The 16,700-nt window shown below is 44.2% G+C and overlaps 1 protein-coding gene and 2 long non-coding RNA genes across 4 annotated transcripts in view; 1 reads left to right on the forward strand and 2 right to left on the reverse strand.

Moving 5' to 3' along the window:
- Positions 1 to 2,561, forward strand: part of LOC148685798 (uncharacterized) — a 126,481-nt gene extending 123,920 nt beyond the window's left edge. Inside the window, exon 2 of the long non-coding RNA XR_015949940.1 lies at positions 1,104 to 2,561. This is a non-coding gene — a long non-coding RNA (uncharacterized LOC148685798). The remainder of the gene's footprint in view (positions 1 to 1,103) is intronic.
- Positions 1 to 16,700, reverse strand: part of LOC148685804 (uncharacterized) — a 55,264-nt gene that overhangs the window by 9,621 nt on the left and 28,943 nt on the right. Inside the window, exons 2-5 of one of the 2 annotated variants that reach the window (XR_015949938.1) lie at positions 15,189 to 15,268; positions 14,914 to 15,003; positions 14,222 to 14,317; positions 12,632 to 13,030 (exon numbers count right to left, since the gene is read on the reverse strand). This is a non-coding gene — a long non-coding RNA (uncharacterized LOC148685804). Of the gene's footprint in view, positions 1 to 12,631; positions 13,031 to 14,221; positions 14,318 to 14,913; positions 15,004 to 15,188; positions 15,269 to 16,700 lie in introns of those variants that run through there. The other variant, XR_015949939.1, reaches the window with a different exon arrangement.
- Positions 8,920 to 12,154, reverse strand: LOC148685805 (maestro heat-like repeat-containing protein family member 7). Its single transcript, XM_088669344.1, has 5 exons — positions 12,066 to 12,154; positions 11,396 to 11,533; positions 9,736 to 10,200; positions 9,481 to 9,595; positions 8,920 to 9,373 (listed from the first exon to the last, which is right to left on the reverse strand). The coding sequence occupies exons 3-5, from the start codon at positions 9,921 to 9,923 to the stop codon at positions 9,185 to 9,187; spliced, it is 492 nt and encodes a 163-aa protein (XP_088525470.1). The 5' UTR covers positions 9,924 to 10,200; positions 11,396 to 11,533; positions 12,066 to 12,154; the 3' UTR covers positions 8,920 to 9,184.

Here is a 16,700-nt window from a genome sequence, read left to right on the forward strand (position 1 = left end):
ATCACTGTTGTTTTTCTCTCCCTTAATTTTGACCCAGATACTCTCAATTTGGCTTTGAAGTTTTAAATCCTTAGAGACCAACTAAGTTTCTCACTGGTATACCTGTAACTAGAACTATGGAAGGCACCACATTGAGCCGCATGAAATGGAAGTCCATCAATCTCACCAAGAAACTTGCACAGGTACAGACTGACATCTTCTTTCTGACAAATGCAAGAATGGACATTATACCCAAGGGTCTTAGAATTAAGAACCCTCTACAATCCACTCATCCTACTGAATATGCAAGGAAACTTAGTTGGTCTCTAAGGTGCTACTGGAAGGATTTTTTTTATTCTGTTCTTATGAAACGCTGATGAATTGCTAACGGATTTAGAGAAGAGTGGTAAATTGTGGGATTCGCTCCCCATAGAGGTGTGTTGTATGCATAGCTGTCAAATTCTCCCATTTTTAAAAGGGAAATTCCCTTCCTCGCGAGAAAAGGGAAAACTTGACAGCTATGGTCGCATGCTGAAGGTGCACCTCTTTACCCCAGCCTGTGACGCCTGAGATATGTCTTTTCAGGATGCAGCCTATTCCTGCCTTTGCAATTTGTTTCAACCGATTCTAATTCTGAATTTTAAATGGCTGTGAGCCACCCCAGGACCTGCTGGAGAAGTGCAACTAATACATTGAATTGCACCCAATTGCACCCACTCGACCTCTTTGATTGGTGGAATTGGCACTATTTCAGGCACCACATAATACCTGCTCTGCATTTGTAAGAACATTTAGTGTGTCAGCACCTAATAATAATAATAATAATAATAATAATAATAATAATAATGTATTAATACCCCGCCAATCTGGCTGGGTTTCCCCAGCCACTCTGGGCGGCTTCCAACAGACATTAAAATACAATCATCTATTAAACATTAAAAGCTTCCCTAAACTTTGGAACTCCCTGCCTATTGAGTTCAAACTGGCACCTTCACTGTACAGTGGTACCTCAGGTTACAGACGCTTCAGGTTACAGACGCTTTGTTAAAGTCTGAGGAAATGTAAGGACACCAGAAATGTAATGTGGATGATTGGCTTCCCAAATTGACCAGACGAAATCTCAGGCAGTTGTACATATTATAAAACAGATTTATTAAAACATTTATTGCAATAAATGGTGGCAGTGAGAATGAGTTTCTCATTCTGCCCGACCCATGGGCATACACAGAGTGCTTTTATACCTTTTTGACAGAGTGAAGTGAAGATCAGCCTTTCTGCAGTACTTCATCAACCAATCAAGAGAGAGCACCCCAAGATGCAAAGTCATTTACCTAACTCCACTAAGTGGCGTTATGTACCTGGTACTTTCATACACGTGTCTATCTGGAATTTTACAGGCACAATTGTGGTTGTGCCCTACTTAGAATTTGCGGTGGGCTGCATCCTCTTGCTCTTGTGGTTTATGCTAGAATTTCTTAGAAGTGCTGTGTGTGGTTAGATCTTTGCATTAGATGTGCAAACATGCTGTGCCTGTTTGCTTTCTATCAGAGGCAGAGAGATTTAGAATTGAATATACAAAATGGAGTTCTTCTTGCTCTCCTGCGTGGCCTGACCAGGATTATTCTGGCCCTGGTCATTGCCACCCTATATTCCCTCCTCTTCAATATGGAGATGAAGAACAGGTGTGTTTCTGCATCTCCATTTGATTGACCCATCGCACTACAGTGTTTCCTGGTGTTTCCTGCTTGGCAGGGGGTTGGACTGGATGGCCCTTGTGGTCTCTTCCAACTCTATGATTCTACAGAGGAGCCAGCAGCTTCCCATGCTCCAATGTTAGGCCAAAGGATGGGCAACAGAGAGCAAAGTAAGTGAGGAAGCTTCTGCTGACTTTTCCCAGCTTGTTACTCAGCTTGTCTCAGAAGGGTTACCAGAAGCTTTATACAGACCAAGGTTCTGCATAGGGCTAAGACAATAAGAAAGAAAATTAATATTACAAGCAGAATCTCTTTTAACTATGACCAACCTGGGAGCCAAGAACTAATCTAACTCCATACACTGGGCAGACCTGCACCGTCTAGGCTAACCTTGTGGTACAAATCAGCCTGCTTCTTAATGTTTTTAACATCACTCTCAGCACGTTTACTCTGGTTGTATACAGATGCTAGTTCAGAGCCCTCAGAAGATTGCTGGGCTGCAAAGAGGTATGTAGGGCAGAAGAAGGCTAACTGGAAGCTTGCTCAAATGTTAGGTTTTTTACTTCCAGGGAAACAGTGCAAGGCAGATAGAGAACTTCGGGGTGGGGGCTGCCTTTTCTAATGAACAGTTAAAATACCTGACCAAGGCTGTTAAATGTTTCTTAGTGTCACCAGAACTAAAAAGGTTCCAGGAACCTCCGGCTGTGATCAGGAACTAGCAGTCATTAAAGACATAGTACATTGCTTTTCTTAAATCAAATAGCAAAATATTTTACAAACAGACCTAAATTTTGTTACCTGGCACATTCAGACCTTCATTTTGAAACTTCTTAACTTAAGGTATACAAGCTAGTGTTTCTAAAACAAGTGAATAATGTGCATCACTAAACAGTTTAAAAGTGCTACCACACATGCACATGGGGTTGGAAATCTTTCCTAAGGGGAAAGAATAATTCATTGTTAGGATAGACACCATCATAGATTAAGGCATTCAGTTTGCAGAACTGTCAGTGTAAAGTAACCATGAAAGTTTTTCTTTTCCCGCATCAACTTGATGCTATAAACCAGAGTAAAAATGCTTGCTGAATTTAAGCCTGGTTCAGCTTTTGATTAATCTATTTCCATAACTCCTAAGCATTTTCTGTTGAAGTTTTTAGCCTTCGTGTTAGACCTAACTGGGAACACATATTTGCATTATACAAACATCATTTTTGTCGAAGCACAAGTGCCACTTTCTACTACATTGCATTTCCATTTGAGGCACAACAAAAAAATCACAATACAGACTTTTGGCAACAAAGGGTTCTTTCTCTCAGGTGGGCCATGAATCTATAATGGCCACACTAGTCTTCAGAGATACTAGGATACTATAGTTGCTGGAAATCTAAAAGCCAAGGGGCTTTAGCCACTGTTTCCAAAACTTTATGTCAGCAGGAAAATACACAGTTCTCTCTCAGCTCAGTACTGGGCTTCAATGCAAATCAGTGGGTTTCAAAAGTTCCTACACAGTTCTAAAGGCCAGGAATATATATATATATATAACAATTGGAGGTTTGTCCTAGCTGAGCATTTGGCTACAGAAAGAATGGCTATTGTTCCAGTTTGCCAGAATCAGGAGAGGCTTGCATTAGATATCAGTGGGCTACCAGAAGCTTCTCCCATCATTTCCAAAGCCAGAACTGAGGTGTGCACCTGCCCAGCTCTTCCAGTTACATCCCCAACCCAGCTATAGCCCTGTATCACCTAGGGAGTTGCTGGAACCCTCCCCATATCTGTATGACCTAGGGAGTTGCTGGAACCCACCCCATGGTTCAATTTCTGAAACTGTTTTGGGTCTGTTCGCTCAAGTGAGGCAGGTACACTGCCCTTCCTTCCAAATTAAGGATACTGCTTTGGGGGCAGGTAGACTTCTACTGTGGGTCCCACTCAATTGATGCCTCCCATACAAATATACATACATACATATATAAGGGTCTAAGATTTACTGCGTCTCCTTGTCTCCTTGATGTTTGGTGCTGCATAAGATGGACATTCCTCAACCCGTGCGTCGAGTGACAGCGTCCGGAGTGTCACAGCAGGGGCTACTTCGGTTTCCCATGCGCTGGGCGTCTTTTGCCGGTCAGACGCTGCAAGGGGAAACTGGTGCACCGTGCGCTGGGTGCCCACTTCTGATTAGGCACAGCAGGGTGTGGATCCAGGGGGTCACCTCAGGCACTTTCACCAGTTGGAATGGATACCTCACCACCTAGGAATGAAGAGGGTCTCGTCTCCCTTCCTTCAAGGATTCACTCAGGGACTCGCTAGCGTCAGGCTGGAACCATTGTGTCAGGCTCCGCAAGGCTACACGCTCTTCGCTCGAGTGATTTCCTGTAGATAAAAAACAAAGGAGGGGGGGGAGAGAGATTGTCCTTGTAGCTGCCGCTGCTGTTTTAGAACTTCTTGCTGGTTAGTCCACCACCAAACTCTCCGAGGTAGTGCGTCCCACGTATTGGACATTGAGGTGCGTCTGGCACACAGAAGTCATCTCTGGGATGTAGCAGCAGTTAGTTGAGAAGTCATCTCTGGGATATAGCAGCAGTGCCTTACAGCAGTCTTTGCAAGGCTTGCAACAGGATTCCACGTCTGGTCCATCTTTCAGGATCTCCCCGTGGTTTCTCTTTCCTTCCACAGAACTTCATGCATGTGCAGGGTCGAGGGGGGCGCTTTAAATCCGTATTTGCCTCCCATCCAGCTGCCGACGGCTGAGTTCTGCTAGGATACTGAAGCCTGTTTTTCAAATTATGCAAAGTCTTGTGGTTTCTAGAAGAAGAAAAACTTACAGCTGCTTTGTAGCAACGGGCTGTTTCCGTGAGACATAATTTTTTTTTAAAGTCAAAGCATTTAGAGCAGTAGTGTTTTTGTAAGCTGAAACGTGGACCTCCAAAGCATAACATCTTTTTCTCCCTACTTTCACAGCAACGGTCTTGGTCACACAATGTCACACAATAGAATGTCCGAAATGGCAACACCAGCCAGGCACAGCCACAGTCTCTAAGTGCAGGTTGCAGGAGAAAGCAAGTTGTGCAAATACAAATCATGCAGAATCGCTTGTGTAACCAAATAAGGGGGGTTACGCCACACATCTCTGCCGGAGGTTTGAGAGACTGCTTGAGATTTTTCGCAGCCTGTCTTCCAATGGTAGTGTTAGATTCAAACAGACAATGTCTTTACACACAAATCTCCATTCAGTATAACTTCCTTCTACCTTATCCTGAATTCTTTAGTTGATAAACATTCATTTCATTAAAATATGCAGTTCTACAAATTTTCCAACGTTGCTGTCACAAAAACATATGAAATGGGGTTGCAGGTAGGAGGGTAAAACCCTTTAAACGTAGTTTGCTTTTAGAAGGACTCAAATGTCTCTTTTTTCCCCATTCTTGTAAGTTTCCCCAAAAACTAAAGTCTGCACAGCTACAACAGGACTTGGGGAAAAGATTATAATTGTTCAAATAAAATCTATTGTCTCTTGCGTTGTGAACTACTTAAGTACATGATTTTTTTCTTTTCTTTTCTTTTGAAGCCAGCTGAAGCATATGAAAACATTTTCTGAGCACCGTTACTGGCATTTTGTCAGTTTCCTGTGGGGGGGGGGGGTAGCCTCATTTCTAGTATGGTGAATAGCATTCTAAAGGTTGCAGAGATGATTTTTCTGAACCAATCCTCCGCTGTCTGTTTGTACAGCCCTTTTAGGCATAAAATCAGTCTGATGCTTCTTTTGGTTTTTTTTTGGGGGGGGGGGCTGTTTCAAGGATATTTAAAAGCAGAATACTGGGTGCCTATATTTATAACAAAGTCCAGATGCAGGTAACTCTTAAGTCACCTTGACCATGGCTCTTTGCCATGCCTGCCAAACCGACGAACTCTCTTCTGCTGGGACCCCCTTGTCCCATCTTTCTCCGAACACTCTTCCTTCCTCTTTTACATTGACCGAGACATCTCCGTCCTAGCAACTGACCTTCACCAGTGACCTTTGAACCCCTTCTGGTTCCTCACTGGTCCTTGAGCCATTATTTGTTGCTGTTTAACCACTGCCTTTCTCTTCATCTTCTTTCTCAAAATGCCTTTCTTCTCTCTGGGGGGGGGGGAAATACTGGTTTGCGCCACCCTTTTTCTCTGAACTTGTTGTTGGCAGGACTTGTAAATTAAATGTCTTTTATGACATTCTGAATTTATCTATCATGAATTCTAGGGAAATCACATTTTTCCCTCCTCTTGACCATACTCCTCCCATTTATGGCCCTGTAAAGTAGCCCCTCATTCACAGCACGCACTGCAAACTTTGCCACACATACCATGCATTGGACACTTTACCACACTCTACCTCCCAGTTTTTCCTTGTTTCCTAAATGTCTATTTGTCAGGGGACCTCCTCCCTACTGACTACTAACATACACATTTTCCTCCTCCCTTTGCCTCTTACCCAAAGCGCATGGTTTTCCCAGTTGACCTCTAATTAACTGAGTACTACCAACACGCTGGAGATGTGATCAGGATCTCCCTTCCCCTCATTAAAGGGGGCCAATTCCCTTCAAGGTACCTTTTCCCTTTCTACTTACCCCAGCCGGCTTTTCCTGTTCTTCCCTTCCAACCTCGGTCCTTTTGCCTCTTCGTCCAGGGCACGGAAACTCAAGGGCCACCTCTGATCCTCCGGAAAAAGTCTGCCGGTGTGCACCAGACCAGAGGCGCCGTTAGGAATCTGCGCCCTGTCCAGTGGGGCAAAAAAGGGACTGCCTCTGGTTCAGGGAAATGCCCTCATCCGAGTCACGCACGACACCAGAAATGTAAGGACACCAGAAATGTAATAAGGATGATTGGCTTCCCAAATTGACCAGACGAAATCTCAGGCAGTTGTACATATTATAAAACAGATTTATTAAAACATTTATTGCAATAAATGGAGGCAGTGAGAATGAGTTTCTCATTCTGCCCGACCCATGGGCATACACAGAGTGCTTTTATACCTTTTTGACAGAGTGAAGTGAAGATCAGCCTTTCTGCAGTACTTCATCAACCAATCAAGAGAGAGCACCCCAAGATGCAAAGTCACCCGCCCAACTCTACTAGGTGGCGTTATGTACCTGGTACCTTCATACACGTGTCTATGTGGAATTTTACAGGCACAATTGTGGTTGTGCTCTACTTAGAATTTGCGGTGGGCTGCATCCTCTTGCTCTTGTGGTTTATGCTAGAATTTCTTAGAAGTGCTGTGTGTGGTTAGATCTTTGCATTAGATGTGCAAACATGCTGTGCCTGTTTGCTTTCTATCAGAGGCAGAGAGATTTAGAATTGAATATACAAAATGGAGTTCCTCTTGCTCTTATGGCCTGACCAGGATTATTCTGGCCCTGGTCATTGTCACCCTATACCTCCTGATGGACACAATACCACACTAGATCTGTACATCGATTGCTTCCACCACAGAAGTCAAACGGATGTGACCAGTAAACACCATCGCTTACATCAAAATCTGAACCATGCTGAAAAGAGAGCCAGAGATGATGTCAGGAACAACCCGGACATTACAATTAAAGAGGCGGACAAGGGTGGAGATGTCGTCAACATGAACAAAACTGATTACATCCAGGAGGCTCACAGACAACTTTCCAATACCGCCTTTTACATGAAATTGGACTCAGACCCCACACAAGCATACAAAAAAAGAACTGAACAAGATTGTTAAGGAGCTACCCCCACACATCCAAGAACAGATCCTCACAAACACACCAGCGGAACCTGGACCAGGAACTTTCTATCTTCTAGCTAAAAGACACAAACCAGGAAATCAGGTATTGGCACTATTACAGTGGGTGTTTCTGGCTATATGGACTTTGTTCTGAAACCATGCGCTATCAGTGCTCCCAGCTACGTACGTGACACCACGGGTTTTCTGAGGAATACCAATGAGAAACTTAGTTGGTCTCTAAGGTGCTACGGGAAGGAATTTTTTTATTATGTTCTTATGAAACACTGATAGAGAAGAGTGGTAAATTGTGGGATTCGTTCCCCATAGAGGTGTGTCGTATGCATAGCTGTCAAATTCTCCCATTTTTAAAAGGGAAATTCCCTTATGCTGAATAGGCTTCCTCGCGAGAAAAGGGAAAACTTGACAGCTATGGTCGCATGCTGAAGGTGCACCTCTTTACCCCAGCCTGTGACGCCTGAGATATGTCTTTTCAGGATGCAGCCTATTCCTGCCTTTGCAGTTTGTTTCAACCGATTCTAATTCTGAATTTTAAATGGCTGTGAACCACCCCAGGACCTGCTGGAGAAGTGCAACTAATACATTGAATTGCACCCAATTGCACCCACTCGACCTCTTTGATTGGTGGAATTGGCACTATTTCAGGCACCACATAATACCTGCTCTCCATTTGTAAGAACATTTAGTGTGTCAGCACCTAATAATAATAATAATAATAATAATAATAATAATAATAATGTATTAATACCCCGCCAATCTGGCTGGGTTTCCCCAGCCACTCTGGGCGGCTTCCAACAGACATTAAAATACAATCATCTATTAAACATTAAAAGCTTCCCTAAACTTTGGAACTCCCTGCCTATTGATATCAAACTGGCACCTTCACTGTACAGTGGTACCTCAGGTTACAGACGCTTCAGGTTACAGACGCTTTGTTAAAGTCTGAGAAAGTAAGGCAGCTTTGGAGAAGCAATTAGAAGGCTGGCAAGCAGCCAAATTGGCTGGACTCCGGGGCTAAAGTTTGCCTAGCAACTGAGAGGCCTAGCAACAAGCTGTGATTGGATGAAAGTTCCCTGAGAAGCAGCATGATACTGCAAGGCCGTTGTTGGGGAGTTTTGAGAGAGAGTGGAGATAGTTGGTGTGTGTTAGATGAGAGAGCTGTGTATGGTAACTTTGCTTTTGGTTTTGCTCTGCTGTATATAATAAAAGCAACTGGAACTCAAGTCACTGTTCCTGAAGTTCTATTCCTGGACCAGTGCAAAGGTCTGCACAGTCTTGCAGGGTGTCCGCTGCAGGAGGATCGGCGTAAGATCCACCAATACGCTTCAGGTTACAGACTCCGCTAACCCAGAAATAGTACCTCGAGTTAAGAACTTTGCTTCAGGATGAGAACAGAAATTGCACAGTGGCGGTGCAGTAACAGCGGAAGGCCCCATTAGCTAAAGTGGTACCTTAGGGTAAGAACAGTTTCAGGTTAAGAACGGACCTCCAGAATGAATTAAGTTCTTTTTTTAAAAAATAATAATAATTTTTATTCATTTTATAATTAAACACAACTGACAGCACATAATACAAACATAACACCAACCCAAAACAACATAAAGAATAAAAACTAAAAAAAACTAAAATGCAATAATCATTTTCCTTTAACATTCTAAAAGGGGACCTCCTCGAACTCCCCCTATCTGCGGTTCATTTCTGCTCATCTTTAGCAATTTCTACTTCTTAATTTTAAATTCTTCCCATTTCCATTCTCTCAATATAGCAACTAGATGCGCCAGCGGATCAAGACGCAAAGAGGGGCCTGGGATGATACTCGGTGCCCTCGAACCTCTTCTGCTCTTTCAAGGATGATACAGATCCGCAGGCTGAGGGCCAGCAAAAGCCTGGGGAAGTTCTCCTCCAGCAGACCTGAAGCCTCGGGTAATGTGAGGATCTGGCACAAAGCGTTGGTAGCCTGGAGGGACAAAGACAGGAGAACGGCATTCAGCAGAGGTCATCTTCAGATCAAGATCTCCCAACTCTCTATGCAGGAAGCAACATAGAAACTGAATGGTTTCCTACCGCTGTTGGAATATGTGTATTGGAGTCCTTCTCCATGATCCTCAGCAGAGGTTTTACGAGTTGACTGCTGGCATATCGGTTCCTAAGCACAGCTCCCCAGATCGCTGCAGCTCTTCTGCAATTTTTAAAAAGAGATTTTTAAATTCAGCTCTCCCCATTTCCACCTCACAAAAACTTTGCACATTGGCAAAGCAATCTCCCCTAATTCCTATATCTTATTTCCCCGTAACACAGTCATCTCTTAGAGATCCTTACTCATCGCAGCCAATTGAGCAGTCCAGCAAGGTGTGCATCACTGGGCTGAGACGCTTTGCGGTGAGGTTGACCACTGCCGTAAGTGTTTCCTCTTTAGTGTGGGAGTCTGAAATCCCAGGGAGCTGATGGTAAATTTCCTTGACAATCATGGCCATCCCAGCAGCTTTGTAACTGAAGCATTTCACCATCGGTGATACCTCCAAAATGCCCAACCAGTTCTTTCATGGCCTGCACAGTGGTCCTGAGTCAAGTGAAGGAATTAAGAATATTGTATTTATTTTTCCATTTTAAAAATTTGCATACTGCCCTTCACCCTTCACCATGGAGCAGTCCAACAGACAGTCTACAACGGGGATCAGCCCACTTCGCAGCGAGGTTGGCTATAGCTGCAAGAGCCTCTTCTTTTGTGCGGGCGTCTGAGATGTTTGGGAGATGATTGTAGATCTCTTTGACAATCATGGGCAGCTGGAAGAAGATAAAAGAAGACCAGGATGAGAAAGTGAGGTGGACCTGAAAGAAAACAAGGGATTTTGGAGAAATGATATAAAAAAGATGTTCAAAGTGATTATACACCCTCCCCAAAGAAAAACAAACAAACTGTGACTACAGCAGCTAGGATTCTCTATGCACAGAAATGGAAAAACAAAAAGGTTCCCAGCAGAAAAGAATGGGTAAGCAAAGAATAGATCAGCAAAGGTGGCAGCTAAAATAACAGAACTTCACCATGACTGTTTTATGTTTAATGGAAGGCTTTTTAGGACTATTTGAAGACATATTACAATATCACAAATTCGCGAGCAGAATTTGAACTATGAGCAACAGATATAATGAGAGACTATTTAATTTTTGCTATGATACAAAAGGGTGAAGTTAGGGAGTTGTGGCCCCATTAGCTAAAGTGGTTTCTTAGGGTAAGAACAGTTTCAGGTTAAGAACGGACCTCCAGAACGAATTAAGTTCTTTACCAGAGGTAGCACTGTACTCTTTTGGGCACCTGCTAAGAACATTCTTGTTTAGACATGCCTACCCAGATATTTGGGACGCGGGTGGCACTGTGGGTTAAACCACAGAGCCTAGGGCTTGCCGATCAAAAGGTCGGTGGTTCGAATCCCCACGACGGGGTGAGCTCCCGTTGCTCGGTCCCAGCTCCTGCCAACCTAGCAGTTCGAAAGCATGTCAAAGCGCAAGTAGATAAATAGGTACTGCTACAGCGGGAAGGTAAACGGTGTTTCCGTGCGCTGCTCTGGTTCGGCAGAAGTGGCTTTGTCATGCTGGCCACATGACCTGGAAGCTATACGCCGGCTCCATCGGCCAATAACGCGAGATGAGCACCGCAACCCCAGAGTCGGTCACGACTGGACCTAATGGTCAGGGGTCCCTTTACCTTTACCCAGATGTTTAGAAAGCTGGTGCAAATGTTAATCTGGTTTTAGTCTATTGTTATTTTAATTTTCAAAAGTCTCAAATTATTGTTGTTAGTTTTTCTAATCAATATTTTCTTATCTTTTCTTTTCAGCCGCTTTGAAGTTTGTTTTACTACAACCAACAGCACATACATTTTCTGAAATAAGTCATAAGTTTATCCCCATTTCCCAGAAAGCAGGCCTGGGGGGGGGGCTGCTCTTCTTGCCTCACCTGCCAGTCCTTTTCACCTTCTTACCTTGCCAGAAGACGGATGCCTTCGAAAAAGTTTTCTTTACTCGCCAGCATGTCCCAGCAGCTTTCTAAGTGAAACATTTCGCCATCTGTGATGCCTCCAAAACGGCCAACCAGATGTTTCATGGCCTGCACTGTGGTCCTGAGTCAAGTGAAGAAACAAAGAATATTGTACTATTTATTTTTCCATTTTAAAAATTTGCATACTGCCCTTCACCCGTAGATCTCAGGGCAGTTCACAACATACAAATACAAAAGAAGAAGCACAAAATAAATAATAAAAACATGAACAAACCAAACCAATAACCCCTCTCCCTCTAACAAACACAGTTGAAAGGGCGTAGGATGTTAATCTGCCAATGGCCTGGTTGAAAAGGAACCCTTTTGCCTGGCATCTAAAGGTATATAATGAAGGCACCAGGCAAGCCCACTGAAGGGAAAAAGAGGAATGGGGGGGGGGGGGAATTCTCCACTTCTATTCACAGAAGTCCTCAGTAGATCCAACCCTGTTCCATCATGGAAAGGTCTGCTTCCACTTGCAGAAACGTGCCTTAGATTCAACCAATAGAATATCTTTTCAAGATTGAGACTAGTGGTTTAACAATGTCAACATGCAGCTAAAATTTTTACTTGAGTGTACATATTCAAAACAACACTATCCGTAACAACACTACCTCAAGAAGACACAAGAAGAGACGGCACAGGAAGAGACGGCTTGTGCGCTTCTTGTCATAGAAGCGTCTGAATCGGATTCGCACATCCCCTGTTGGAGCATAAAAAGTGCATCTTTTATTATGTATTCATTATTCTTCTATAAAAAATATAGTCCATACACTATATGTATGGCCGCCTCTCTGGAGCTCGCTCGCTCAAGGGCCGCTGACTGCCTTCCTCGCTCGGCTGCTGCCTGTTTCATCACTTTATAACCATTTAATTTTTTGTGTCTGGGGGGGCAGCTGCCCCCCCGCCCCATGCTGGGTATGCCCATGAGCAGGAGCGCCTCTTTCCCCGTTTCCGACACTCACAGCAAAATAAAACACCATTCCGATGGCTGTCTCTTTTCGGTCTTGGCGACGTATATATTTTCGGGCCTCTTTGAAGATTATTTTATAGTTGTTTTTGGAAGATGCCGCCAAAGTCCTGTAACATCAAAATAAGAGACAAAGGATGCACAAGCCTGAAGCTGTCAGGAAGAACTGAAAAATGGGATGGAAAGTAGGAGGGTGGGGAGGGAGGAAAATTTATTGGTGGTTGTTTTTTTGGGAGCCGAACTGCAGCAGAATGGAAACAGAGGCGCGAGCCACAGCCATGGAAACCAATGCCTTCTTCCTTCCCAGAAACAAGCTAATTCTACATCCGAAGAGAAAGTTTCATTTATAGGAAATCTGCTCCCCCCTGCCTCTGTTTTGAGCCTGAGGAGGTTGGTGGGGCAGGGCCCCATTGGCCCGAATGGACAAACCTCTGCTATATGGGAGCTGGCTGCGGTCTTGGCAAGAAAGAGTCCAAAAAGCCACACCTACCTTGGCCACTTTTGAGATGTCATTGTGGTATATGGAGGGGCCAGAGACGAAATAGTCTTCTCTGGCCCATTTCACCACGTGGCCCTTTCTTAGCTGCACCCTCCTCCGCACTTCCTTTCCTAAGGAGGGTTATACAGCATTAGTGCTCCCTGCTCAAAACCTCCCATTTTCCCATTGGGATCAACACAAATATTATCAATTTCACCTCAAAAATTATAAATCAGAACTGGGAAAGGTTCAGAAGGGGGCAACCAAAAGGAGTAAGGTGGTTATGGAGCTCTATGGTTGCAGCATTGGGAGGGGGGGGGGTTCTGTTTAGGAAAACGGCAAGGAAGAGGAGACGCAATGTATGGCAAGGGGGAAGTGGAGAGAAAGCTCTCTCTCTCCGTCCTAACATGAGAACTCCGGGACCTCCAATGAAACTGAAGTTTCAGGATGGTCCTTCTTCTTGCAGTGCACAGCTAAACTTTGGAACTCCTTGCCACAGGAGCCATTGATGGCCATGGACCAAGATGGCTTTCAAAGAAGATGAGGCAAATTCATGGAAGAGAAGGCTACCCATGGCTATTAGCCATGATGGCTATGCTCTGCCTCCGCAGCGTCACTCACATCAAATTGCAGGTGTTCAGCCACATATTTTATTAAGTAGCTGGTGGCCTTCACCGCTCTTTGCTGCTCGTAGATCTCCGGGGAGTACATCCAGCCATATGTGTGATGTGGGAGAGAAATCATCATTAATAGAATTAGAAATTAATTGGCTCCTGGTTTGTTTTTGTTTTATTGTGTATTTTGTCTTCTCATTTTGTATTTTCATGTTGCGAACTGCCCTGCGATCTGCCATTTGTGTGTGTGTTTGTGTGTGTGATAATTACAATAATGCAACGTCCACCTCAGCCCAGCCATAGCCATGGAATGCAGGCAGCATCCTTAGACCAAGCCCAGCCATTCATGCACCAACCTTGGTGTTGCCCACAGGGAATGATGAATGGCAGCTGGTCCTTTGGGGTTTCAGACAGAGAGTCTTTTCCCAGCCCCACCTGGAGATGCTGAGGATTGAACCTGGGACCTTGAGCATCCAAAACAGATGCTCTGCCCCTGAGCCACGGCCTTTCCCCTCATGCCATCAGCAGAGGACATACGGTATCTTTGAATGTGTGCCTTGCACAAGCATTCCTAGCAGAACAGAGGCCCAGTTCACCATCAGCATCCACAACCAGTGAGTTGGCCACAGGTGCCCCCCCATGCAATCATTTCAAGGGGGTCTGTCCTCCTGCCGGGGATCTGCTCTGACATCTTGGGGGCTCCCTTACCTCCAATATCTGCTGCAGGGTCTTCAGGGAGGGGGCCTCCGACAGCAAGCCGCTCAGCATGTTTATGCATGCATTTACCGTCTGCTGGTAGAAGTCCTGAAAGGAGAGAAGCAAAAGCATTTAAAAGCTGAAGACCCCCATGGAAATCCCATGTGCTCTGGACTCCCAACCACTCCTGACTCTTGGGCCAAGGGCAGCCCATCTGGAGAAGCACACATTCTTCAACACTCTTTCTTTTCAAAGAAAGAAAAGTCTTTTTGCAGCCTGTAGCCAGAATGAGAAAAGGTGAGGGAACACCTTTGAAATGGCACACAGAATCAAGAGAGTCACAGCAAGCTTCAGCAGATCCAGCTAGGGACCCAGGATATTAGGGCTAATGCAATAGGGCAGCCTTGGCCTCCAGCTGTTCAGCCAATTTGTAACAAAGCTTATGCAGGGCTCCAAAGACAGCGCCCAAAGAGTCCTAAACATCCAACGTTCTTTGACATACATCAAGAAAGGTTACAGGTCATGGGATATAAAGATAAGATAGAGGACTCCACACTGGGCTCAACTTCCTTGGGGTGTTCCAAACCATTTGGCCCTAACTATCGTACTTCCACCTTCGTTTGTAGCTTACACAGCTCAGGCACTTGAACCTGGCAACCCCATATTCCTCCATTCCTATCCCTAGAAGCAGAAAGTTCAGTTACCTGGCTCTGTGTCGCTTTGCCCGTCAAGGGCAAAGCGAAGACCTTTTTGATGGTGGTCTTCAACAGCTGTTCATGGGTGGTCTCAAGGCACTGAAGAGGAAAGAGAAAGGAGGGGAGAGGAAATGATCAGCACCCAGAAGTCCATCAACCTGGTGAGGAAATATCCACCGTGTCTGGCCAAGGGGTACAATTTCAGGGTATGGCAAGGGAAGTGCCAGGAATAGGTGAGGCAGTGACAAGCTGTAGGCAGACTAGAAGTACCTCCCCATACTTACGTCATCTGCGCGACGGTCTCCATCGCCTGGCGGAGGAGGTAAGTTGAAAACGGCACCGCCGGCTCCGCTTTGATAATTTCCTGTGGTGGGGAAGCACACAGCAGCATGTCAGAGCCTCCATCCCAGCCACCAGCACACCAAGACCAAGCCCTGAATTGTGCTCTCTCTCCAGCCCAGCCCACTTGACACCTTCTTTGCAATTGGCAAGTGGGTCCTCCTAGGGCCAGGGGAGAAGAGTGGGCTTCCTGGATCTGGGAATCAGATCCATCTTTCCTCATAAGAACATCAGATCAGCCTTCTGGACCAGGCCAATGGCCCACCTAGTCCAGCATTCTGTTCTCACAGCCACAATGCCCAGGTTCTGTCGGTTCATGGCAGGAAACAAAGTGCGTTAAATGAATGGTGTGTCTCTCAGTCCAGAGGCTTTATTTAATCTTCTTTGGAGTGTTACTCATCTATAATGAATTTAAAAAGGTGTTCAAGAATACCTTTATTAAAAAAAACAAAAACCAGAGGCCTTTTTGCTTGGAATAGTTGGAGATGAGATCCCCCCAAAAGATGGTATATTCTTTTTGTATGCCACAACTTCAGCTAGATTATTCAGCTAGGCTTTATAAAGGACCCCTGGACGGTTAATTTTCTATAAATTTTTTTTTTTGAAGATGCCACCAAAGTCCTGTAACATCAAAATAAGAGACAAAGGACCTGGAGCTGCTCAGATTGGAAGGCTTCGGGAATGTAGGAGACTGGCACGCTTTAGGTAAAGGGGAAAAAAGGGGAGTATAATTCATTTTTGGACCATTTTTGGAGGATATAAATTTTACGGCCTGTATGCGGATAAGGGAAAATATGTGGAAATTGGTATATAGGTGGCATCTAACACCAGCTAAATTAGCAAAAATATATAAAAATGATCAGGATAAATGTTGGAAATGTAAAGAGAAAGTAGGGGATTATCTTCATTGCTGGTGGAGTTGCAAAAAGTTTAATACATTTTGGACAGAGATAAAGTTCCATCTATACAGGAATGGTATATCAAATTGGCGGAATACATGAATTTAGCCAAGTTGACGGCAATAATTAGGAGAGTCCCCAAACAAAAAATTAAAGCAGAGTGGAGTTATGTGGAGGAACATTTTTACAATGAAGGTATAAGTTCGAAGTGGGTGATATGCTTAGAGTAAAATGCACAAGTTGATAAAGTAATTAATTAATTAATATAAGGTAAATAAGATATGGTATAGGATTCAACTGATAAGGGAAAAGCATGGTAGAAATTTCATACGAGAAGGGAACGGATGTTAAAATGTTTGGAAGTTCATTTTTTTTAAACAGTATTTTGTTGTTGTTGTTGCTTCTTTTTTGTTGTTCGTTTTTCTTTTCTTTTTGTATGTAAATCGGTGTTGATTTGATTATGTTATGCTTTATTGTGTTGTGTATTTGTGTTCTTTTTAAAATAAGAAATAAAGATGAATTTAATTTTTAATAAGAGAGAGACAAAGGATGCACAAG

This window comes from Zootoca vivipara, chromosome 5 (assembly GCF_965207765.1).
Source record: "Zootoca vivipara chromosome 5, rZooViv2.hap1.1, whole genome shotgun sequence".
Classification (NCBI taxonomy): Eukaryota; Metazoa; Chordata; class Lepidosauria; order Squamata; family Lacertidae; genus Zootoca; species Zootoca vivipara.

What these genes read in the sequence shown, in the direction of transcription:
- LOC148685805 (XM_088669344.1), bottom strand. Translation starts at nt 9,923, where the DNA reads ATGGTGAAATGCTTCAGTTACAAAGCTGCTGGGATGGCCATGATTGTC. An exon ending in TGCTCAATTGGCTGCGATGA is followed by an intron (nt 9,596 to 9,735) that starts GTAAGGATCTCT and finishes TAAAAATTGCAG; the next exon opens with AAGAGCTGCAGCGATCTGGG. An exon ending in ATACACATATTCCAACAGCG is followed by an intron (nt 9,374 to 9,480) that starts GTAGGAAACCAT and finishes TTGTCCCTCCAG; the next exon opens with GCTACCAACGCTTTGTGCCA.